Here is a 26,002-nt window from a genome sequence, read left to right as displayed (position 1 = left end):
AATGGGAGGATGAGAAAATAAAGGAGATCAAGGAACTCATGAAAATAAATAAAGCACTGGGATTCTCAAAAGATAGTCAAGGAATAGTGTGGTTTGGGAAAAGAATTTGTGTACTAGACTAGAAAGCCTTGAAGGATTTGATTTTGTGAGAAGCACATGATTATGCATATTCCATTCACCCCGGTAGTACTAAGATGTATCAGGATCTGAAACAATATTATTGGTGGTATGGTATGAAGAGAGATGTCGCACAATATGTAGCCTTATATGACACCTGTCAGAAAGTAAAGGTAGAACATCAAAGGCCAGCAGGATTATTGCAACCCTTGAAGATTCCCGAGTGGAAGTGGGAAGAGATCGGTATTGATTTCATCATCGGATTACCACGTACTCAAGCAGGTTATGATTCTATATGGGTAGTGGTGGATCGCCTAACGAAAGTTTGGCATTTTATCCCAGTTAAGACAACATATTCAAGTGCAAAACTTGTCGAGCTGTATATGTCGAGAATTGTGTGCCTACATGGTGTCCCCAAAAAGATCGTGTCAGATTGAGGTACCCAGTTTACCTCTCGCTTTTGGCAGAAGTTGCATAAATCCTTGGACACTAAGCTGAACTTCAGTTCTGCATATCACCCTCAAACTGAACAGACAGAGAGGACCAACCAGGTATTGAAAGATATGTTGAGATCTTGTACCTTCAAGTACAAGCAGAGTTGGGATAAAAGCTTACCATATGCAGAGTTTTCTTACAATAATAGCTACCAAGCCAGTCTTAAAATATCTCCATTTGAAGCTTTGTATGGTAGAAAGTGCATAACTCTGTTGTACTGGAACGAGACCAGAGAAATCCAAGTGTTTAGACCAGAAGTTCTTAGAAGGGCAGAAGAGTAGGTTTAGACCATACGAGAAAACTTGAGGATTGCACAATCTCGACAGAAGAGTTACACGGATAATCGACAAAGAGAATTAACCTTTGAAGTGGGAGATATGGTGTATTTGAAAGTCTCACCTATTAGAGGTCTCCGCAGGTTCAAGGTTAAAGGGAAATTGGCACCCAGGTATATTGGTTCAAGGTTAAAGGGAAATTGGCACCCGGGTATATTGGACCATTCAAGATAGTTGCCAGACATGGAGAGGTAGCATATCAGCTGGAATTACCACCTGCACTAGCCGATGTGCATGACGTATTTCATATAGCTCAATTAAAGAAATATTTAAGAGTGCCAGAGGAACATTTGTCTCTAGAAGAAGTGGACCCAAAAGAAGATCTAACATATGCAGAGCATCCTATCAGAATTTTAGACACTGCAAAGCGAACAACAAGAAAAAGGCTATTAGAATGTGCAAAGTTCAGTGGATTCATCACTCAGAAGATGAAGCAACCTTGGACCAAGAAGATGATCTGAAGGCAGAGTTTTCGCAGCTATTTGAGGATCAACCCGAATCTCGAGGGTGAGATTCATCCTAAGGAGGGTAGGATTATAACACCCTAATTCTCAGTTTTTGTGAATTTTTAAAATTTTGCCCACAATCCAGTTAATTTAATCACATTTAGCATAGGATTAAAATGATACTTTCATAAATCGAACAAATGGTCTAGGTTATACTTTGTTTGGTGCATACATGCTGGCTCTGTAGTTGCAGTAGGCCCATTTTCTCCCTCTCTGGAGTTTTGAGTGGAAAATGTTTTCAAAAATTCAGTTTAGATTCTATTTAGAAATAGAATTTTGAAAGAAACCTTGACCTGAGCCAATACTTCCTCAATTTTCGGCCCAAAACCTCCTTTCTCCTTCCCTCTCTCTCCCTTCGGCCGAGGCCCATCCACTCCCTCCCTTTGGACCGAGCCCATCTGGTCAAGCCGGCCTCCTCCTGCACCCTTAGCCGGCCTGCCGCCTCACCCTCGCTGACCAGTGGGCCCAACCCGAGCCGTCCCGCGCCAAGCCGAGCCACCAGCCGAGCCGCCGCCCGGCTCCTCTTCTTCATCCTCTGGACGGCGCCCGAGCTCCAATGACTGCCGGTCGTTTCCTCTCTCCCCGCACCTTCTGTCCCCAAAACCGTCGGATCCGAGCTATTAAGCCCCATCATGGCGCCTCCCTCCGTTTCCCCCTCATTTACATCTCTTTATTGTTCGATTTCATGCAAAAACCGTCAGCCATCAATCCATGGCCGCCACCCTTTCTCTTCCAAATTCCGGCCACCTCGCTCTCCCTCTTCTCTATTTAAGCCGCCCATTCTCTTTATGGCAAAGTTCTTTGCATTTTGCTCTAGCTCCCACACTGTTTCCTCGCCGTTTTCGCCATCGTCGGCCTCTTCTTCGCCGACTCTGGTGAGGAGCTTCTCTACCACCATTCTTCGTAGCTGAGCCATCTCTAGCTAAATTGACTCGCTCCTCATCTTTGCAGGACACCTCGGACCCTTTTCTGCAGCTTGTCGTCGCTATTCGGCCTCCAGAACGCCTTCCCCACTGCCTCACCAACCGCCGCCGCCGTGTCCACTGTTGCTCGGCCTCTCCGGTGTTGCTCCGGTCTCCTCGACGCTCGGGGTGAGTTTGCCACCCCTCCCTCCTTCTCTTCCTCCGCTCGCCGGAGCCTTCCGTTCGCTGACACGCGTTCTTGGCCAACTCTGCCCGTCCTCCGGCCGCTGGCCGACGGCTGAAAGCCGTCCCAGGGCCACCGATCCATGGTGGACTGTGAACCAAAGGGTCTCGGCTGGTTCACCATTCAGTGCACTCGGTTCCCACCCTTTTCCCATTCAAAAATAATTCCAATTTAGATTTATGACATCATTTTTGCGCAATAAACCAGTTTTTCGACATAAAAATAATCGGTTTATTCTATGATAATAAGTAAAATTTGCAGAAACACCCTTGGAACTTCAAACACTCTCAGTTGTTTGCTCGTACCTTCAATTTAGGCGATCTTCACGCTCAAATTCTCGTAGCAACTTATATAATCTATTTATAGGGTTTTTTTTATCTAGTTTCAGTACTGTTCGGTGTACTGTTCTTATGTTTTATTGTGTGCTCGTGTAGACGATTCAGTCCAAGAGTTGGGAAATTTCCAGGAAGAAGATTTTGAAGGAACTGTGTATCACCTTGACGAAGGCAAGTGTCTTGACCATGTTATGAGCCCAGTTTTAATATAAAGCCAGACTTTTACAAAACATGCATGTTGTTTTTGTGGTAAAATGGGTAGTATAGCAAACACTAGTTTTAGATGCAGGCTTTACACTTATAGATGTTTTATCCTCAAGTAATACCATGTTTATGCTTAGTCATGCTTTTAGATGAACTTGTAGTATGTAAGTGATGAATCATGAGTTATGAAACTAAAAGTTGAGATAGATAGTAAGATATGAATCTTGATGTTGTTAAGGGAATTAGCAATAAGGAATCTAGGGTTTGGGCAAGAAGGGTATGTTAGAACGCGCCTGTTGATGTGTTCCGGGCATGGTTGCCTTGAATGGATATGTTTAGTGATTACCCTTATGGGATAGTTGGTGGTCTTGCCCAAACCACGAGACCTATATGGTATGACTTGGCCTAGTAATTAGAAGCTCTCCCAATGGTGTATGAGCCAGTTGGATGTGTAGATAAGGAAGGGGTACTTCCCGATTCTACCTAGCACAATATGGGGGTTCTGAGGTGGAGGGTCACTCTACTTATATACGGCGGTGAAACCTCAGTGGACAAGTGCATACTGGGAGACTCTTTGGAAAAGCCTCATAGTGATCTCTTGGCGCACACCTCGGAAGTGTGTAAGGTACCGACAGGTACCGGCAAAAGAGATTATCATGACTTGTGGGTAAAGTGTACAACCTCTGCAGAGTGTCAAACTGAATTTTCAGCCGTGCTCACGGTTATGAGCAGCATGGACCCTCACATGATTAGTCGGGTGGATGTTTTCCATGGCTGAGAATGGGTTGAGTTCTTGGACTTTATAGAAGATCTTTTGTACATCTTTTCTCTTTTAAAATAAAATTGTTTTTCCATAGTTTAGGTCTAAAATTGGCTTTTATGCAATAAAACCCTAGAAAATAGGAAACCTTGGGTTAAACCACCATGTTATACTTTCCCATGCTTGCTGGGTATTGGAAATACTCACGCTTGTTTTTAGATGGTGAAGCTTTTGAAGAATTTCCTGAAGATGATGCTGAGTTCTAGGCTGGTGGAGCTTCCGGTCGACTGTCTATAGCATGGAGCTGCGCTGTGTCTCTTTTCTGCTGCTATGTATTTTTCTTTAGACCCGTGTGTGGTCATTTTGTAATAAATATCAATGTAATATTGAGCATTGTGTTTGTTATTCACTAATGATGTCGCTATATTTATGTGTTAACTGATCCTAGTATACATATAGTTTATATTTGATTTTGATCTTAAAACCGGGTGTGACACACACTAGTAACTAAATTAATAATCAAGCATAGTTGTGTTCTTCGCTCCATCTAGAAATAGAAAATGTTACGCCAAAAAATTAATCGACATTGTTCTGCATAGCAATTAAACAAAAAGAATGGCAAGCATTCATTTAGCTTCTCTAAGCAACAAACACTTACATTTTGTCCCCTAGCTATACACTTGTATGTATAAAAAACTAATGCATCTATGAACAATTAAGAGAAATTAGAAAAGGGGGTACAATTTATTTACCTCAGAGCCACAATGATTTGGCAACTAAAATAGATATGACAAAGAGACAGCACTGACAAAAACAAATACGGGAATACACAGGTTGCACATACATGATTCAACATTAGACACTTCAAACATTCGACAACAAGCAACGAAACAAAAAATTGATAGTTTTTAACTCAAATCTGCTAGACCAAGAGAGACAGAATGGAGTTGCCCATGGTAGCAGCTAATTGACCTGTGGAATCACCATGGGGATTAGAAAGGGAGGTTAAGGAAACCAATCAGAAGCAAAAATTGTTTGTTTTACTCACACCTAGTGTTTGGATCCACACATACCTTAGAGGAGACGCCCAACCCCAGCGCTACGTACAGATGAGATCATGGAGGTGAACACCGATAGCTACGCAAGCCTCCGATTTAGGACCAGCATCACCAAAAAGTAGAGAAGATGTCTTGTAGTCATGGTTATAAGGATCAGAAGGGCCGAGCATAGCAACCATGGGAGATGAGAAAGATAGATCAGCATGTACCTTGAGTTGGTGTAGATCGAATTGCCTGAGTGAAGTGGGCAATCACCGCTGCTCACATGATGGGCTCAGCACTATCCAAACATGGTGATGAGGAAGGAGGTAGATCTAGGGATGGATTTGCAGTGGATTAATCAATTGAGACAAAATATTGGTTAGAATGGAGAAGAAGAGATTTTGGGAGAGGCTGCAGAGGGAGAGAGTGAGATGTGGAGAAGAGTAAGTTGAAGGGGAACTGGCTGTACTAATAAGGCATGAGAGAGAGAGAGAGAGAGAGAGAGTACGCGTGAATTTTCTGTCTCCATTGTGGGAAGCTTTCTGCTTCGCGTTAGCTTTTCCCGCCACTAGGACGGTGACCACAACATGTGCTTTTTTTGGTGCATGTGTTGCGCTGAAGTGCTGGCGAGCAAATTGGTCACCAGACTTCTGGCGAGGTTTGCTGTGGTGAAGAATGTACTAGCCTCCTAACTTTGTTTAGCATGCCACAGTCTGGTAGAGAAACAAACAGCAGCCTAACATGGTGCGGCACACCTAACTTGCAGCATGGCAAGTTGCAATCGTCAACCAAACAAGCCCTTAATGTCATTTGCAATGAGTCTTGTAGTTTTTAGGCGTATCAAAGCTAGGTAGCATCCTCTCAGGCAATGTATTGGAGCCGTAGGATGAAGATCCAATGGTCTCCACGTCATCTTCCTCCTCAATTCTTCTCAACGTTGTAGTTTGTCCTCCTCGATCCGTCTTTGTTCTACCTCCTCCACTCACCCCCGCCTACCGCCCTCCTTCATCCGTCTCTGGCAGTGCTCCCACCACCAGATCCGCTGCTACCATGCTAACCAATCCATCACCATGCTCCCCCGTCGCTAACCCCGCTCACCGCCCACAGCACCACCACCCATCGTAGGTCCAACCGCCACCCCTAGCCTCCCTCTAAATCTGGCACCTCGAACCACCCACCCCAAAAACTCCCCTCCCCTAATTCTGGCAACTGAGAGATCCCTATCATTTTCATGCACTTGGAATTTAGAGGTGTGATGTGAAAAATATGTACGACTTTTTTTTTTCTCTTAAACACGTAGGAGAGCTATGTATCTCTTTATTAGGAAGAAAACACAGTCCAAAAACAAATGCCCCTCCTAAGAGAAGCTCAAGAAAAGAAGAAAAACAAAACTCACACGAACACACTCTCACAACCAAGAGCAGCAGACGTGCCACACCTGATAAGAACACGACCCAAAAAAACAAAGGAGAGGAAAAGAACTAATCTAGCTATAAGGCCCTCAGACCCTTAGCTGCACCCATACACCAAAGCTTAACCTCATCAAAGATTTCACTCAACACATTGTGTGTTCTTAGCGCTGCTCCATTGAAGACACAAGCATTGCGGTGTTTCCATAACCACCAGGCCCCCAGGATGATGATAGAGTTGAAACCTTTGCAACTCCGCTTGACGCTTGTCGACCCTCCTTAGGGAGTTAAGCGCGCCACAGACCAGCGAACACCACGTCCCGCTGATTAGGTGTAGGTCCACACACCGAAGTAGATGGAACCATACCTCTCGTGCAAAAGCACAATTGGTGAGAAGATGCTGGACTGTCTCTTCCTCTAGATCACACAAGGGGCACCACTCCGGATGCAACAGCCCTCGACGCATTAGCCGGTGGGTTGTCCAACATCTGTTCCTTATTACCAGCCATAGAAAGAACTTGCAATGCATAGGTGCCCATAATTTCCAAACTCATCGAAAATTGGCCTGACACTGAAATGCGACCATATGTGATGTTCCTGCTCTTCCGTGTGCAGCACTATCTCTTCAACAGCATCCCATACTTGCAAATACTCCTTCAACACTGACACAGTTAAGGGCATGTTTATTTTCACTTTAAATTATGAAAAGCAGCTTTTAAAAATAGAAGTGGAAACAAACTGATAGCTTTCAACATCCGGCCTCCATCTTTTAACAATCTAGCAATCTACTCTCCATCAGCTTTTACTAGCTTTTGATTTATGAAAAGACCTACATACCCTTCACAATTCTGCTGAATTTACCCACCACTGCCCCTGTACCCCTCTCCCACACACCAGGCCCTCTCCCACCGCCGCCGCTCAACATCGCCTTGCCTCCCCGAAGTGAATCCGGCGGAGCGCCTGCTGCTGCGTCGCACGAGCTCATGCTGCCGCCGCACGAGCTTCCCACGAGCGCCTGCCGCTGCCGCGTCACCCGTTGTCGCCGGTCGTCTCAACTTGTCGCCATCCGAATCGCCGTTGGTGCCCACCATTTCAAGCAGCGCACCATCGTCTTCCTCAATTCCTGTGAGCTCCGTCCGCCCCTCTCCGTCGACGAACCACTGTTGTAGCTCCTCTCTCCTGTCCACGAGCATGGTGAGCGCCGCACAACCTCGCTGCACCATCTGCGCGTGTCAATTTGTCAACGGCCCGATGTCGACGCGCCTATCCGTGGGCGTCGGGCTCCGTCGTGCCACCTCGCTTGATGCCGTCCAACTTCCGGCTGGGCTCGCCAGTCAGGACCTCTTCCGGCCATCGATTCTAGGAGCTCTGCAGGGTCGCCGCAGAGGCGTACATCCGACGCTGACGGAGGAGACGCGGCACCTGGTGAACCGGGAGGTGCTGGGGGCGCTAGGCAGGGACGGCGTGCTCATCAACGTCGGGCGGGGTGGGCTTGTCGACGAGCCGGAGCTGGTGCGCTGCCTACGGGAGGGCGTCATTGGCGGTACCGGGCTAGACGTGTACGAGAACGAGCCGAATGTGCCATCTCACGCCATGCTCATGCATGTGTACGAGAACCACAGAGCCGTGCTCACGCCGGAATCCAAAAATTGGATGTGGGAGAATATTTGTGTGCATAAAAATTCAAGTTTATAGGAATAATGTATCTTTTGTTTTAAATTATACTGTATTTTAGAAATATGCTACAAATTTAATCGAATGGGAAACATATCACAAAATGGTACGCAGAGCAAAAAACAGTTGAGAGTATTATAGACTTTTTACATATACAAACAGCAATACAACCCACCCAAAGTCCAGGTAAACAAACATCTATCAGCTTTTGAATCCTTAGCTTTCCACAATTTAAAAATCCAAAAGCTGTTTTTAGAATACACAACTGAAACAAACAGACCCTGATATCACGCACCCAACGAAGATTCTAAAGAGCTTGTGCCACTGTGCTTTGCCTCTCAGCACGCCACAACACCGCAACAACCAAAGATGGCACATGTTCAGTAAGGCCGCTCATATGGCTCAACTAGTGAGCTCTAGTTTGCTCACAAAAATATTTAGAATTTTTAACTATTTTTGTAACCCTAAATAAAATCGAGAATTAAATAAAAAATACATACATACACAAGCTGCACCGATCAAGCTAGGCTTACGAGAAATCAGTTTCCCACGAGCCTGGTCGGCACAGGATTTGTGCACTCGCGGGGCCTAGCCCGAGCGCTCAGCCAGGAAACCGAACACCAGCGCTTGCACACACGAGACTTGACGGAGCGCTCGGCTAGACAACCAAACGCGCCCTAAGTAACTGGCCAAATCTATCCGTCGAGAACAAAACAAGGTCGTGCATCCATTCCTGGCCTGAGTTGTTATCGAGATCGCGAACAAGGCTGCAGTGTTAGCATGAACCGGTAAATTGAATCCTGCCCAGGGTCGCTCGGGCTGCGTCTTTTGCAACCAAGACCAACGCATGCGAAGCGCCCACCCTAGCATCTCCAGGTTATGATTGAAACACCATGTATCAGTTGATTGCCATGGATCTCCGTGCGACTGACAAGAGGAGACGATTTCTGGGGTGTTTCAATCATACTCTTGGACAGGGTGAACAGAGATTCGCTAGAGCGTATTTAGCAAGGCTAAGCAAAATATAGTGAGGGATCAAACAATGCCTTGAAATTCAACAACAAAGTAATGTACCGTGCTGTGAACTGACGCATTTACTGAAGCTGTGAGCTACAGCGCTGTACCTGACGGTAACGCTTTAGAATCAGATTTCACTTCAACAAGGAGGACACTACCATAAAAGAATACTTCTCTTCAACTGAATCTAAGAAAGGACTTCGCTTGAACTGCCATTTTACTCGGATTATCATCAGAGATGATATTTCCTCTAGTGGATGGCATAAATTGAAATATTCTTTCAGTACGCAGCCTGCAGAATTTTTTCTGCTACACCTTACAGAAAATCAATTACCATCTATCAAATGAAATGTCTAATTCCTCCTGCACTACGACAGTTTTTTTTCAGACGCATGACAATAGGTTGATATGAGTTCAACGCCCAGTTCATAGAAAACAACAAAGCAATATTTAATATTACATAATGAAATGACCAATGGAGAAAGGTTTATGGACTGAGTCTAAAATAGAGATGCCTAGACATATGCCTAAACACAGTCCCTATGTTTCAGACAGATGCTTAATTTAACACAAATATAGGATCTCACCAACGAATACAAGGGAGAAAACCAGCTATGAATGATTCATGGTTATAACTCTGAAAAGAAAAATAAGGTATCGTAGACGAGGCAATTAGACCGAACAAATTCATTTATTATTCACCAAATTATTTACTTTTCTGTGTGGTTATGGAATGTTAGAATACCTCATATTCCTTCAGTTTTTCTTCACAGAATAAGAGAAGTTAGAATACCTCATACTCTATGCAAGAATTGCTAATCCTAAATGAACTATCACGAACTCACAAGTGTCAGGTTCAAATGAGATCCGAACCCACTATTTTGAGTAGGATTTGCATCTTTCCTCCTAATTTTCTTACATTCTATCAGGAATCAATATAACAACTGCTGCACCATAGTTCGTAACTAATGACACGCAGAAAACACAAAAAAAATGGTGTATATCCACATCACTCAGTAGAGAACACAAACAGCATCGTATGCTGGTACTTCTCACCAGGGTGAACAATAACTGATGGAAAATTAGGTTGATTAACAGCATTTGGGAAACCTTGCGTCTCCAGGCAGAGGCCAGCATGCTTCCCATAGATTGCACCACCTTTGCCTACAATGCCATGAAGAGAATTTCCAGTGTAGAATTGCACTCCAGGTGCATCCGCCCAAATGTCTAGGACCCTCCAGCTTGACAGGTCTATCACTTTTGCCACACGTCGCAAGCCTGACCTCACTTCACCAGAGTCAAGCACGTAGTTGTGATCATAACCACCAGGGACCTGATTGATTCTGCTTCCAATCTTGTTTGGAGTCAAGAAATCAAAGGGGGTGCCACTAACTGGCATGAACTCGCCTGTAGGTATTGAGGTTTGATCTACCGGAGTTATCTGAGAGCCCCATATCTGGACTAAATGTGAAAGCACATCTCCTGAGCTGTGGCCTGCCAAGTTCCAATAGGTGTGCTGTGCTAGACTGATGGGTGTGGCCTTGTTCAATGGTACAGCTTCCATCTCAAGCTTCAGTGTCATTCCTGGAAGAAGGGAATATCTGGCAGTGACGGAAACATCACCTGGGTAACCTGTTTGTCACCATATTAGTGTTCATCATATTAACATATTCATACAGTTATATTTCCAGAGAAATTAATAATCACAGTACCTTCCTCTCCATCTTTACTATAATACTTGAAGGTGATTGAGGGGTTGTCCCCTTTGCTGTATTCAGCAACTTCCCAGATGGTTTTGTCAAACCCTTTAAATCCACCTGGATATGGTATTACATGGCTTTAGTCAATGGAATAGGGAAGCACAAACAATTACTGTTGTAGAGATCTATTTTTCTATATGCATGCATGCTACTGAATTGGAGATTGGGAAGCGTCCCTAACACATCAGATATGTCGAAATAAGAGAACAAATGACAGAAAACATCAAATAATAATCCACAGTTCAATAGCAGGCAGAGACACAGCAGATCCTGCCAACACCATGGTTGTCGCAGTCGGTAGCATCTCAAATTTAAGTATTATAACCATGGCTGAGGGGATCTGTTTCCAACTTATTTGGCTCTATTTCGTTTGTCTTTGGTGTCTATTGTATTTTGGCTGTGTGCATCTTTGGTATGCAGAGGTCGGGCGGGGGAACTCTTGTGCGGTTGTATCTGCTTGATGTTACGCTTGATGTTACGATGAGAGTTAATAAAGCTTCCCAATTCCAAAAAAAAACTCTGTGATTAACTCCATTGGCGTTGATGCACGCTTTGCCGTTACCTTCTTTTCTTTTGCCCTAATCATCTTCTTCAAAAAGCGTTCCATCTTAAGCTAAGGAGGGTCGGACAGTGATGGCTGGACTAGGACTTAGGAGTGAGACCATGACTCGGAAGAAGAACCTTAGGGGGGACAATTGATTCATTCTTATTGCTTGCCCAAGGAAATGAGAGTCCGTGCTTTTATAGCCAGCTACCCAACAAGGATACCCAATGCAATAAATCAGCTAAAGAATTGTACCCAAACTAGCAAAATATATAGATATGTATCTAACTAACCTAGCCATGAAGATATGCATGCATGCTACTGACTACTTACTCATTGTGTCCAGCCCCCTAATGGGATTAGTTGGGCAAGCCAAGCCCATGACACTAAGTTGTAACGTGCAGAAGCCAGGGATAAGGGTACGGCATAGTGGCTTCAGAGATAAGCCTCCATATCTATTTTGTTAGCCATTTGGTTAGGAGATTTGTTATGGTATTTTGATTTGAGAAACTCTAGAGAAAAGGTCATGCCTAGCTCTATAAAGAAGATCCACTCATTATTCATTCGGCAAGAAATAGAAGTACCAAAGAAAAAGTCTATTATATTCCCCAAAAAACCATATATTTGGCCCATCTAACCCTCTAAAGTTTTAATGCCAGATCATTTCACCTCTGAGGCCTGTTTTGAGAGTGTTTTTGCCATGGGCTGCCACAAAACCAGGTTTTGCCACCATCGAAGCCGCATCATGCTTACATGTTGTTGCACTAGTGCTGCCGCCCTTGACAAAGTTGACACTCTCAGCACCTGTCACATCAACTGTGGAGTGCTAAAAATCCTTCTATGGCCCTACCAGTTCCTATCATGGCAGATCTGCTGGCACCTGCAACAGCGACCATGCCACTGCTTGTCTTTGTCACAGTGGTTTTGCCAAAGGCTGCCACGATGTTGCCAGAACCTATCACGACACTACAAGTGCTTGTTAGGACGCTGGCGAAGAATAATGTGGCAACAATGATGCTACGGAGATTCTGTGGCAGCCACGAAGCTTGCTGCATTGCAGAGGCGTTGCCAAGGGCTGCAGCAGCGCTGTTGGGAGCTGATAGGGTTGGCACAGCCAACTGTGGTGCTGCCATGGAATCTGCCTCTCCTCAGTGCTTGTTGACATTGGGTTATCAAGGGATAGAGTCATGGCCTCCACCACAGGTCAAGGACAAGCTATCAGAAGGGAGGCAGAAGTAGGAGCTGAGGTGGCACAGGGTGCAGCATGTGCACTGCAAACACTGTCCTTACTTCCAGCCGGGGCAAACACTGTCCGTCCTTCCAGCAGCTTACCAAGAGTAGGACACGACTTCTCTATTCAAAGGGGAGAGCAACAATGAATTTGGACACTTAGGTTCCACTTGTTTAGCTGACATGATATCTATGCGCACATGTTTAGGCTGACATGGCATCCATGCGCATCTGTTTAGCAATATGGCATCAGTGCGCACATGTTTCGCTGACATGGCATCACAGGTGCATCCATATCAATATCCACGCCATCCTAAAAGCATTTTCTTACTTACAAAACACGTAGAAGAGGGGTGATGTGGCAGACATGTGATACACTGTCACTAAAATTTGGAGGCTTAGGTGCCACATCAGGGAAAAAACCGCCTTAGAATGAGTCGGAATTTTTTTCAAGCGGTTTTGATGTCTTAAGTGTTGTGTTTTAGACGGTTTTGGAGTTACGGGTTGAAAGTTAGACTAAGGCCATAGTTGAGGGTCGTAGATTTCACTTCTTTCTACAAATAATTCATTTGTTTGCAAAAAAGGCAGATGTAAAAAAAATTGTCCACGTGTAAACTGGTGATTTGAGCTCACAAACTCATGTCATGTGGTAGCTAAAATATTGTTGGACCATGAATTAACAATTAGTAAATTTATGTTAAGGGTGGTAGCAATTATCATCTTACTTACAATTAATAGCTCGTTATTGACAAGATATCCCATTTGAAAAGGTTCTACGAACTACATAACATGAAGATTTAGATAGCCCTTGCCATAAAACAAAGATCATATGCACATATGCACTTACATCCCAATCGATTACGGTTGTTTAGTACTAGGATTGTAGTGAGCAATTATTTATACTTGCATGCCTGAATATATTAACTGAATAATCCATTTATGAATTGTAACATTTCGAATATGTCTTACCATGAAGAGTGTTTGGTTGGTTGTTGATAGATAGATTATGCTGCACCCCATTTAAAGTGAACTTTCCATCCTTGATTCTATTTGCAACTCGGCCAACAATGCCGCCAAAGTAAGGTGACGTTCCATTCTGATTACAGAGAACTCACACAGTCAGCACCGAATCAATTCTTGATCACTGAGATATAAGTAGATAAAAGATCAATGTATGGAACATAAATATCGGTTTACAGAGTGCAAATAGACAACAGCCACAATTGGGAAGCCAGTCGCCAAAGGGACAAGTCCTTCCAAAGATTAAACCTATCAGGAAAGCGATGCAAATATACCTAAATTATCCATTTTATGCCCCTATATTTCTTTAAAAGTCCACTTAACCTACTTAAATCCTGAACTACAAAACTAGATAACCTACCCCTGAAACATGCAATAGCCGATCACTTTCCCCATTATGAAATACATAACCTACCTACTTCCTTTTGAAGGTCATTTTGCAGTTTGGGGGGTTAAGTGGACTATTGGCAAAGTCCCAGAGTGCAAAATGAGCATATTCCAACAAATTATTATGAAACACATAAACTTAAATAGAAGCAAAAATGCCTGTCATTTTAAAAAATCCTACTTTTCAATCTTTTCAATGATGAAAAAGCAGTAAGAGACAAGGCCATGTTAATCTCTATTGCAGATAGTGTTCTCTTAGTTAAGAAAGAACAATATGTTAAATAAGTTGGCCAACCACATAAATAAAACCTAAAATTGTCCTTATCAAGGAAACAGCAATAGAACATCCTCAAAGCTTCTCCAGACTGTACAACAGTACTAGTGTACTACCATCACTAAACTTGATGTTTGAGATATTGACCAATAGAGAAGTTTAAGAAACAGAATGGAGAAAGGAAGGTGAACTGAGAGATAGAAACAGGAGTATTTCTTATCTTGTTAAATTTTATGATCAGTGCAGTGGAAGAACAATGCAAATATCAGGTAGTCAGAAGAGAAGTATCTTTCTCAGAACAATTTTAAGATGCAATTAAGTACACTGATCAAAGAGATAAAATACTTCAGTGTTTATTCTTAATTTGGAGTCAATAACACGACACCACACGGCGATCCAGACATCCAACAAATCAAGACTACAGCACTTGTGAAGCAATAGGAGTCAGACTGAAGCTGAAAAACTGAAGTTGTAGCATTTGAAAGGTAAAAGAAAAAAGGGTTGCAAAGTAGGTCTCAGGTGGTTGAAAAGGACACTGGGCACACTCCAGAATTCAGTTCCATCAGCAACCATACCATTTCCTGGTTTCCATCATCAAGCAATCAAAAAGGTTTGACTTCTGTATCAGGTATACTAATGCTGCCTCCAGACTGGAAGTGCCAACTGGCCACTACAATGCAGTTTGACAAGTGTTCAAGCTAATGCTACCTCCTGACCAGAAGTGCCAACTGGCCACCACAATGCAGTTTGACAACATGTGATTCAACCAAAAACTAAAGTGTAAATTTTGGCAGAGGCACACAGCCCCAACCTTTCACTGGTTGTTTCTTTCTAAAGTAAGGGCTGGAAGCCCGGAACACCAACTCATGCTGCCATTAAGTAATACACAAGAAGCAAAGCTACAAAAAACATGTACGATAATTTCATAGCTCACTGAACTAGAACTCAAGCTGCAAGCAACTGTACGGAACACATCCGAAACAAACTAGGGAGGTGTTGAATTATTTCACTGTTATTTCCAAATTTAAATGCTATGACTCAAAATTGTGCTGGCAATTTGAACTGTAACAGAAGGAATAGCTAAATCATTAACAAATGGTACTAGAATTCAGCTCTTAGGAGGCCAAAGTTGTCAATAGAATAATGATGTCAGAGGCATAATCCTTAAATTCTCATGCAGTATTAGTGCTACAGGATACAAGAGCGGGATGGAACTAACTTTATGATGCTTCATTTGTTGAATTTATTTTTATACTTCAATACTTCAAAGAGAAAACATTTTGCCACCTCTATTATCTCATTTACCACTCCAAAATGACACTTATGTCTTTTGCCACTACAATGCCTATGTCCTGCTTTTTATCACTCCTGTTGTTTGATAGTCAAGAAAAATACTAGAAAATAAAACACGCAAATTCAAGACAAAAAAGAAAGAGAGAAGTACCATAAATCACATCATAGTAAAATTGATAATTAAGATGCCAGAAAATTACAGAAAAATATAATATAACTGAGCAAAATTTTAAAATTTCACAAAAAATTTGCATTGAGATTTGAGAACTTTTTATGTATGTTGCATAAAAGCAAGGAAGGTCCAAAAGTTTTACCTACTGTGGTTACTACACTAGCCAAAAATATTCATTAACTTTTTTCCAAAGGTTCCATGGATTTCATTTTTTTAATTTCATAGTATTTTTAGTTTTTATTGAATTTTCTATGATTTTCTTAATTTTCTAAATTTCTAGTTTTTTATAATGGTCAAATGGTGTTGGCCTGACAAGACTGACAAAAAAGAAAAGGGCACAAACGGAGTAGTAGCAAAAGAAAAGGATCATCTTAGAGTGGTAGAAGATAAAACAGAGGTTCCTTCCATGAAAAAGGGAAATTATCTCTACTTCATACTTTTGTGAGCTCAATGAAGTATGATGTGACAAGACAGTGGTGGAAGTCTTGACATATATAATGAACCAAACAATGGATGCTCCGAGCTATCATGAAAAGATGGCAGTAATGCTGGAATGTTTGAATGTGTGTTTGTTCATTAGCAATGGAATGACGAGATGTTTTAGTATAGATAATTCAACACAACGGAGGAAAAAAACAGTACTTGCATACAAGGTTTAAGCATTCTATTGTTGGTAACAATATTGGAAAGATTACACTTTTACATTATCATACTATGGTTACCAACACTACTCTAAGTTTGTAAAGGCATGAATCAATAAATTTGCTACATTTTTTCAGCAAAAAAAAATTCAATTAATTACCCTTTATATCCTATCCTAGCATAAATAAGTTATCTTATTCTAGTACTAACTATTACAAAACCCATGCTATAATATCTCTAACCTTCAAATCAAAGCAAAAGGGATAGGGATGTTAGGAAAAAAGGCACAGACATTTACACAAGTTAACAAAAATTTGTGGCGCTTGGATACTCCAACAGGAAACAGATCACTATGCTAGTTGACTTGCAAAAGTCAGAAACCGAGAAAATATCCCCTCCGCAATCCTCACTCTACTCCCGCAGAGATCTCCGAGAAATGAGCCTAATGCGCTGACTACTGGTTGCAAATCGAAACGCATGAATCAAGAACTCACCAGATACGGATCCAGCGAGTCGAATCCAAGCACCACATCAGCAAGAACCCCTGGGAAAAAACAAGCACAACGTCTTCAATCAAAAGATTCAGAACCGCAACACCGTAAACAAACAAAAACTACACAGGGGTGTGAAACAGCACCGTTCTTGTCTGGAGCCAGGAGCGAGGTGACGGCGGCGCCGACATTGGTGAGCCGGAGCCGGAGCCTCCCGTTGTCGAGCTCGAAGAGCTCCGGGGCGGGCGGCGACGAGGACGAAGCGTTGGAGGCCGGCGGCGCGGGCATCTGGACGAGGAGGGCCTTGGGTCCCTTCCGGTAAGAGCGGAGAAGAGGAGTCGGTGAGGAGAGGATGGTAACGGAGGCGAGGAGGTAGACGGCGGCGAGGAGGAGGAGGAAGAAGGGCGGGGTGACGCGGAGGATCCTGGGAGAGGGGTGAATCTGGTGATCCCGGAACCGGTTGGACGAGAGGAGCGGGTGCGGGCGGGTGGGTGTCCTCGGGGTTCTCGGGGAGAGAGAGTGCTGGTGGTAGCTGTGGTGGTGGTGGTGGTGGTGAACTCCCACCAGCTGCTCCATTTCCTCCGGCGCTCAGGCCGATTCCCCAGGGGATGATGAGCTCCCGCCAGGCACCAAGCCTTCTTTTGTTGTAGTAGCTAGGTGCAGGTTTGGGTTTATCAATTGTATGGAGCACCTACAACGGAGTTATTGGAGTGCCGGTGCTTACACCATCTCACCGTATTCCTTTACTTTCGTTCCTTCTATGATTTCTCATTTTATTTTCTCTTATTTTTAATAATTTTTTAAAATAAAATTCGTAAAAAAAATTTATCATAAAATAATAATTTTAAAAATTCATTCGTAACAGAACCGTAAAAAAAATATTAAAACGCTAAAGAAAATGAAAATATGTTTTGAAGAGATTCAGACCCTGATAGAAATTGATTGGAATGGTATTAGAAACAAAGTTCCGTTACTCCAGTAAACGTAAATGCGGCCCACAGTTAAAAAAACCATTCGTATCATAGGGAGAAGCACTTCCTTCTTTTCTCCCGTCCCATTATATTTATAAAGTATTTCTTTATTCGGTGTGGTCAAAACATAAAACATGGTTCGGTTTTTCCATCTTTCCTGTCATCGTGGCTTGATACTCATATAGGGCATGGTTCGCTTTATTCGTATAGCAGAGGTGTAGAGATCGGTTACGGTAACTAATCAATCTTATCTACATGCTAAACTTATAAACATATAGCAATTTCATTAATAAATATTATTATAATATCACTCTTAATCGTCATTAAACGTCTTAAAAAAGTACCCTTACAGGGTCGATATCCTTATAAAATTCTATAACGTAGCTACGTATTCTCTAATCTTTCACGATATCTCAACAGAAACATGATCAACGTAGAATGTATCTTCGAACGGTCCATCTCTAATAAACTCTTCAATTCTTTCTCCAACTGAGTGTTTGATGATAACAAGAGTAAACATATATCGTATTCAGTAAGTTGTGAGAAAAATAATATAAATACGAAGGCTTGACAATGATATAACAATATAGCTCTTTTGCATAAAACAACATTTAAGTAAAACATTTAAAAAATAGTAAATAATTAAGTATATATCCATAAATAACCAATCACATCAAAATTCCAACTATTTTGACTTAACTAACCTTCCAACACCTCAACCGAAGTTCCCACCACCAAGGTTGAACACACCTCAATCATAGTTCTCACCACTATGATTAACCAAACCAATCGTACAATCAAGTTCTAATTATATGAGGTTTTTCTTACCACTCATAACCTTATAACCGTAAGTACGACTGATTAACTAGTTTTACACTCTACAGATGTCGTATCTTTACCAACATGTCATGATTATACTCTGTTACCGGTATATGTCAGTATCTTACACACTTCCAAGGAGTACACCGAGTTGACCACTTCAAAGCCTTTACAATGTCCCTTTTAGCACGTGCATACTCGCTAAGGTTTTACCACTGCGTGAATACACCTCAACAACAGAATCCTCCTCTTGCACCAATAGAACACCCTGTAAGTACATCCTTCCGTTCCACGCAACCGAATGGTCTACATAATATTTTATTGTTTACATATTGTCCCTACTCTGTGTTTGGTAGGCCTTAGCCTGCTTTGGCTTGCTGCGGCAATCCTTGGCCTAATAGCTAAATTTGCTAAAGTTACAACATTAGTCCCGGTCACCTCCTGGGCCGAACGTGTTGGCGTTGCCATTGCACGAACCGTTACCACGGTCGCGTCCACGATTCTTACCATGACAACAATGGGAGTCGCCATTGCCGCTGCTACTGGATCCTCCCTCGCCAACATGCTTCTTCATGCGAGCTACCCACTCCTTAATGAGTAGATTATGACCGCCATTGCCGCCCGAAGAGCCGACCTTATACCTCTGCTCCATAGCGCGCAAGCGACCGATCACCTAGTATGCTCAGATCAAGAAGGGTGTCGATGGAGATGGCGACCTGATGGAGACGTTCTGAAACGACTTGCTGAAACTTTCGTACCACCTCAACATCAGTGACTTCATCTCCAAGAACTCGGAGGTTATTGGCAAGGCTCATGATCCTCATGGTGAAGTCATCAACAAAGTCACCATCTTTGAACCCGATCTCACCGAGCTCGTGTCACAGGTTTTGTGCGTTCGCTTCTCTCACACGCTCAACGCCGACGTGCATCATCTTGATCACATCCCAAGCGTCCTTGATGGTGAGAGTGGACAACAACTCTAATAGCATGACGCGGAGAATGGCAGACAACACCAGCCTATCGTCACAGTAGTCACCGCCACTAAGTTCAATTGCCTCCCAAAGACTTTGCACCTGCAGATTTACGCGTATCATGAGCACCCACTCGGTGTAGTTCATCCGTGTGAGTATGGGGTAGACCACTAAGCCTAATACCTCCTTGACGACACGATACATGACCACCTCGCGGCCACCGTCATCACGATGACACGGCTGGTGCAGACGTGTCGGTGAGCTACAGTGGCCTCGGCACAGAGGAGTCCTCGACTGCGTGCCTCCAAGAGCCCATGACGATGTAGCTACACTTGGATCGACACAGACTCTAATACCAAATATTAAAAATCCTGAGCTGATAACACTCAAACACGAGCATAACAATCTGCTTGCAGCTTTTGTAATTTTCTTCTTTATTTATAAGTCAAACAACTCTCTAATAGCCAGGAAGAACCTGTTTGACATTAGCTGAAGAAACGGCTGATTAAAAACTCTAAAAACTCTTGCATGCAGAAACGGAAACACTAACTGCATGCAAATAGTAATGCATAACCACTAACTGCATGCGACATGCGACATGCAAAATAGAAACTAAAAAACACTAACTGCTCACGATTAAAATCATGCAACAGAGGGAGCTCCGAGATGTCATGTATGATGCGGAGGATCTCCTAGACAAGCTTGAGTACAACCGTCTCCATCAAGAAATAGAAGAATCCAGGGCAAACGAGAGCAGCAGTAGCCCAATCAGAACCTTCATGCCTTCCCGGTTTCACATCCAAGGTGACCCAGTTTCTAGCCTGGAGCCATGTTCGGATAGATCAACCAAGGTCAAGAACAAGCTAGTAAATCTGTTGGAGTAGTGCCTTGAGCAGGTTGCAAGTGGACTTAGTGAAGCACTCAGCCTACCAAGGAACATCAAGAGCGACAATCGCTACATCATGAGTAGAGGTCGCCCAAGGGAAAATCATCGGATGGGACTCCGAAGCCCAACAGTCAGTAACCACTCTATTAACTGATCCTCCAGTGGATAGCACACCGGTTTGTACGCCCAGATGGTTGCAGGAGAATGGAGGACATTAGGAAGGAATACGTACATGATCTATGCATTCAGTCATTCTTCACCATTCAGAAGAAAGAATTTGTCAGCTATTATCTGATGCCTCCTGTAATTATGAACTTGCCAAATCAGTTGCAGCCGAAGAATACTTCAAAAAAGGAGGTGATGAATGGACAAGGATCCCATCCTCAGTACGCCACCTGTCAGTCCATCTAGATAACCTTTCGGTGCTTGATCAGACAATCCCATACAAGAATCTTATGACTCTCATTTTCCTCACTAGCAGAACAGTGACTCCGATCAAAGTTTCCATCCCTCAAGTAGTTCTCGATAACATACAAACCTTTCGTGTGTTGGATTTATCACCATGCAAGATGGACAGACTTCCTGACAGCATATGGCATTGTGTGCATCTCCGGTACCTAAATGTCGCATCAACTACAATCAACACACTACCAGGAACCTTGTGCAAACTCTACCACCTGCAAGTTCTGAATTTATCAGGTTGCAGGCTTGAAAATTTTCCTTCCAGAATGAACAATTTGGTCAATCTAAGACATCTCACAGCTGTTAATCAGATTGTTTCCGCTATAACAGACATTGGCAAGCTAAAATGCCTTCAGAGATTGCAGATTTTCAAGGTTACCAGCGAGGAAACACACAGCATTGTTCAGCTTGGGCATCTACAAGAGCTCCAAGGATCCCTCCAGATCAGAAATCTTGAGAATGTTTGTAGTCCTGATGAGGTAAAGGAAGCCATGCTGCATAAGAAAGGCCAAGTATCTATGCTGCAGCTAATGTGGGCATCTGATCGAGATAAGGTTAACGCAAATAGGGAAGAGGATGTACTAGAAGCTCTCCAACCGCATCAAAATCTGAAGAGACTAGACATCTTAGGTTGGATGGGAGACCAATCCCCTAGTTGGCTTGAGAGCAAATGGCTAAGAATCTTGAGCTTATCTTCCTAAGTGGCTGCAATGCTTGGGAGCAGCTTCCACCACTTGGTCAAGTTCCCTCCATCAGAACAATCTGGTTGCAGCGTTTGAAAATGCTAAGGCGGATAGGTCCAGAAGCATACAGCAGTGGCACTCAACATGTGTCATTTCAGTCATTGGAGCTGGTGCTTGATGACATGCCAAAACTCAATGAGTGGTTATGGAGTGGCCAGACAATGAGGACTCTCTGCAACGTTGTGACTAAGGATTGCAATAAGCTCAGAGGGCTGCCTCCAGAGATAACAACTGCAAGGAAAGGGTACTGGGTGCCATATCACCATGATGTAAAGTTTGCACATGTGACCACTGCCAGATCCAGTGTCTCATCTCTTTGTATATTCAACTGCCCCCTGGTTACTTTGTCATCGCCAATACCCAATTAAATTATAGCAAGCTTTGGGTCACTTAGAAGCATTACCACTGATCAAATGACAATATTCAAGTGCCCTTCTTTATGAGAAAGGCTTGAGCTCATTGAGAGCCTGGACATCCAAGATTGCTCGGAGATCACCTCCTTCAGTGCAGATGACGACGACGTCCTCCGACAACTCAAGTCACTCCAAAGCCTATTTATTAGTGGCTGCAACACTCTGCGGTCACTTCCTTCCATGGTGTCCAGCATAGAGTCCCTGGATAAGTTGGTCTCATGGAACTGCCCTGAGTTGGAAACACTGCCAGAGGAACCGCTGCCACTATCCCTTAGGAAGATTGAAGTTGTACTGTGTCACCCACTGCTGAAAGAGAGGCTTATAAAAGAACATGGTGTTGACTGGCAAAAGATTGCACACATCCCTTGGATCGAGATAGATGGTGAAGTTCTGAAGAGATTGCAAACAGAAAAGTAGTGTATTTTCTCAATCTGAAATAGGATAGAATATGGATAGATGTTGATGTGACTTAAATTTTAGGTTAGGAATTTGGTGCACTATATACTTCTAAAATTAATCAAGATTGGTTCACCTCAGTAGATATACTACTAGCTAAAATTATCTACAAATACTTTTGAAACAATAAATCAGACAAGTGCAATATCAACTTGTTCTTTTTGAACTATTCATTCATGCTGCCCTCTCAGAAAGAAAATTCCGGTTTGCAAGATTTAGCATTTTAAGTAAAAGTTATGTCAAATCTAATTCAAAGCAATCAAGTTAAATATTTTCAGTGGGTAAACTATACAGCCGAAAGGGAATATGCAAGGTAAGCCAAAAACTGAGTTAGAATAACTTGGCTATTGAACTTCTTAAAAAAGTCCTAGATGCTTCTCGAAACGCAAACAAAACTGATTAACGTATATCAATGATATTCAGTTATTAGCATACATTTTAAGGTCAAAATAAAAAAATGCACTAATTTCTGGAAATGTCCATTAAGATTCAAGATGTCCAATGCACACATAAATTGAATCAAAAGAAGCGACCGGAATTTAATAAGAGAAGCTGCATTAGCATAGCTAAATCTGCAATCAGACCAAGCATCTATAACATATGATGACAATAGACCCAGCAATCAACAAACTAACCTAAAAAGAAAAAAACAAAGGAAACCATGGAATTAAAGGTAACCCAACTACTGGATGCATGATATCTCTAAAACTCTGCTCGGCTGACTAAGGGGCGAAAACTGCTTTTGCTATAGCTCAGGGCATTCTAATTGATTCTTTGCTGTTTATACTCGACCCTCAGCTTAGGAGCATCAAAGCACTAGTCTGAAACCTATTTGTCTATTCTTTTGTACAGTGAGCATCCGTGCCACGTGATGTACAGTGATTGTAACCAACACTAGTGAGAAATGTCCTTATCTCCTGTGCAGTACTATTGCTTGCCTGCAGCAGGCGTTCATCTTCTTCATATATAAGGTAGGGAGCTTCACCTTTCCTCCTTGAAAGCAACTTTGATGCACCTCTCAGTACATGGTATTCCCAACCTTGAACATCAACTTTGATCATAAGAACTCGCTCGGCATCTGGAATGACTTCATCCAATGGGATTGTAGCAACCTCAACAGCAATTTCTTCATTAGACTTAAATGCTAACTTTGCACCAGTTGCAGATATAGCACTGTTGTCGAGTCTGCCAATCACCTAGGTTACCAGAATACTCACAATAAGTTACGGGTAAAGATAAATAGAAGCATTATCCAGACATATAGAAAGGAATATGAGTTTTCTACAGTAGGCCAGATCAATATGAAGCTAAGTATCAGAACAATCGACAAACTGAAAGGCCTTATGTGCATGCATATTTTGTTTATGCACTTATGTCATGCATACTTTCAGATATGTGATAGTGCCAATCAATTCAATTATGGTTCCACATGAACGTTCAAAAAAATAGACAGGTTATAAATTTCCAAGAAATATAGTAATACTGTAATGCAAAGGGCATTTTGTTGCTTTAATAACATTAAAGCATATCGGTATGAAACTAGACAACTAATACTGACCATTCATGTTAGCGTGTTCCATCAGCTAAATGACAAAATTGCCATTTTGGGAGGTCAGTACGAAAAAAATGCCTATTTATTTCTAAAAAAGTGTAGCATTTTCCATTTCTAAATGACTCCATTTAGCAATTATGCAAAGATAGATGATGAGTAATCCAAAATTTTAATGCTGAGTTAATCTTTATAGCTAACTTGAGACATTTGCAGATGAGCATCACAATCTTAACAGATTCCACTAAGCAACAGAATAGGCCAGAAGAACTAATACGTGTATCCAATTGACTAGAGTCAGAACCAGTACCTTATGCATAGTGATGTTCCCAACTCGATCAGAAGCCGCCGCGTGATAGACCGCAACCCGGTCCTGCACCCGGTTGAGGTACACGCCATCGCAGATCCGCTGCAGGTTCTCGAACACGGGCTCGAACGCCACCACCCGGAACCCCATCACGGCGGCCGCGAACGCCGCCATCCCGACATTGGCCCCCACGTCGACCACTAGTCCACTGGATGATCCCCCAACCTTCCCGCCGAGCAGCTCCTGGATGGTCTCGGAGATGTCAGGCTTGCGGAACCGCTTGCCCTTCAGGAGGCGGGCGATGTTCTTGTGGGGCCGGTCGGGGAGGGCGCCCATGTCGGCGAGCGAGTAGAAGAAGGGGTGCGGCACACCCTCCACGAGGCTGGCGAAGACTGGAGAGGCCTGCGGCGAGGAGTAGCAGTCGAAGGGGCGAAGCTGGCCGGGGAGATGGCGGGAGGAGGCGGTGGCGGCAGTGGAGGTGGCGGAGAAGGTGAGATCCGGGGCCCTGTAGAGGACGAAAAGGAGGAGGATCGGGAGGAGGAGGAGGAGGGTTCTGGGAGTGGTGGAGGTTGCCGCCGCCGCGGCGTGCCGGCGCCAGGCAGCTGCGGGCGGCGCTGGCATTGGTGGAGAGGGTTTGGGTTTCGCGTGGCGGCGGGCGGCGGGAAGGAAACCGGACTGCCGGAGGCGCTCGGCTTTGCGCCGTTCCGGTGGCGTCAGTCGAGGCCAATGCCCAGCAGTCGTGGGCCGAGCCAGCGTAAGTTGGGCCTGGCCCCAGTCCAGTTTGTTCCACAATCTTTTCAAAGCACATCATGGATACACATACACCAAGCAATTTTTCCTTCCTAAACAAACCAAGCAATTTTCCACCAAATCTGCCTAGTGAAAACGGCAGCTCCCCGATCAAAGAGAGAGAGAGAGAGAATGGCGACTCCAACCCGCTACAGGTCACCTTCCAAGCGAAGCATGTGACCTCGGGTGGGTTATATTTTTGTCGTGACATAGGCTGAGGGGAGCCTGAGTAGGGTGAAATTACATACTCCACTTGGGGGGCTTCGGGCTGAATCGTGGGTCAAGGTGGGGGTAGGAAAACGAATTGAGTAAATATTTATACTAATCTAATCACTTAAATTGATAACGTATTCCACTCCCTAACAATCCCATGTCACCAATGCCAAGCCCTGGCATAAGGATCCTGACTAGGTTCCGCAACAGCATATGGTGTCCACTCCATATTCTTCGAGAATAAGCTCAGCCATGCCATTCATCTCAAGGCTGAACTCTACAGTCTTCGCCAATGCAATATTTCCATTGCATACTACTACCACAAGCTCCAATCCCACGCTACAGCTCTAGCAGATTGCGATTAGCCGGTTTCTGGTCGAGCACTTGTCCATTAGCTCATTTGTGGGCTTAATCCCAAGTTTCAAGTTCTAAGACAAATGTTGATCGCTCTGTCCACCTTCCCCACTTTTCAGCAGGCACACGATCACCTCACCATCGAGGAGCTATACCAGGCCCGATCCTCTTCTATGGTGTCTGATTCCGCGCTTCTTGCCAACAGCGGCAACTAGAGC

At 43.5% G+C, this 26,002-nt stretch overlaps 3 protein-coding genes and 1 pseudogene across 3 annotated transcripts; 2 read left to right on the top strand and 2 right to left on the bottom strand.

Moving 5' to 3' along the window:
* The first annotated feature begins 7,091 nt into the window (after positions 1-7,091).
* On the top strand, positions 7,092-8,042 carry LOC133910649 (uncharacterized). Its single transcript, XM_062352970.1, has one exon. It carries the CDS (start codon positions 7,539-7,541, stop codon positions 8,040-8,042), a length of 504 nt encoding a protein of 167 aa, XP_062208954.1. The 5' UTR covers positions 7,092-7,538.
* A 1,701-nt stretch (positions 8,043-9,743) lies between these two features.
* LOC133912794 (uncharacterized) lies at positions 9,744-17,556 on the bottom strand. The gene is made up of 5 exons (XM_062355707.1): positions 16,998-17,556; positions 16,855-16,904; positions 13,542-13,668; positions 10,751-10,855; positions 9,744-10,670 (listed from the first exon to the last, which is right to left on the bottom strand). Exons 1-5 carry the CDS (start codon positions 17,425-17,427, stop codon positions 10,048-10,050), a joined length of 1,335 nt encoding a protein of 444 aa, XP_062211691.1. The 5' UTR covers positions 17,428-17,556; the 3' UTR covers positions 9,744-10,047.
* A 3,511-nt stretch (positions 17,557-21,067) lies between these two features.
* On the top strand, positions 21,068-22,533 carry LOC133910648 (disease resistance protein RGA2-like; annotated as a pseudogene).
* A 497-nt stretch (positions 22,534-23,030) lies between these two features.
* On the bottom strand, positions 23,031-25,181 carry LOC133912793 (uncharacterized). Its single transcript, XM_062355706.1, has 2 exons — positions 24,432-25,181; positions 23,031-23,768 (listed from the first exon to the last, which is right to left on the bottom strand). The coding sequence occupies exons 1-2, from the start codon at positions 25,047-25,049 to the stop codon at positions 23,409-23,411; spliced, it is 978 nt and encodes a 325-aa protein (XP_062211690.1). The 5' UTR covers positions 25,050-25,181; the 3' UTR covers positions 23,031-23,408.
* Positions 25,182-26,002: the final 821 nt, after the last annotated feature.

This window comes from Phragmites australis, chromosome 3, assembly GCF_958298935.1.
Source record: "Phragmites australis chromosome 3, lpPhrAust1.1, whole genome shotgun sequence".
NCBI classification, from domain to species: Eukaryota; Viridiplantae; Streptophyta; class Magnoliopsida; order Poales; family Poaceae; genus Phragmites; species Phragmites australis.
This window is presented reverse-complemented; position numbering and strand designations above follow the sequence as displayed.

Bases quoted from the DNA above. Each gene is read 5' to 3' on its own strand.
- LOC133910649 (XM_062352970.1), top strand. From the start codon at position 7,539: ATGGTGAGCGCCGCACAACCTCGCTGCACCATCTGCGCGTGTCAATTT.
- LOC133912794 (XM_062355707.1), bottom strand. From the start codon at position 17,427: ATGGAGCAGCTGGTGGGAGTTCACCACCACCACCACCACCACAGCTAC. The intron at 16,905-16,997 runs GTGCTGTTTCAC...GTTTTTTCCCAG, and splicing joins CCTGGCTCCAGACAAGAACG to GGGTTCTTGCTGATGTGGTG. The intron at 10,671-10,750 runs GTACTGTGATTA...GGTGACAAACAG, and splicing joins TAGTAAAGATGGAGAGGAAG to GTTACCCAGGTGATGTTTCC.
- LOC133912793 (XM_062355706.1), bottom strand. From the start codon at position 25,049: ATGCCAGCGCCGCCCGCAGCTGCCTGGCGCCGGCACGCCGCGGCGGCG. The intron at 23,769-24,431 runs GTACTGGTTCTG...CTGGTAACCTAG, and splicing joins GGAACATCACTATGCATAAG to GTGATTGGCAGACTCGACAA.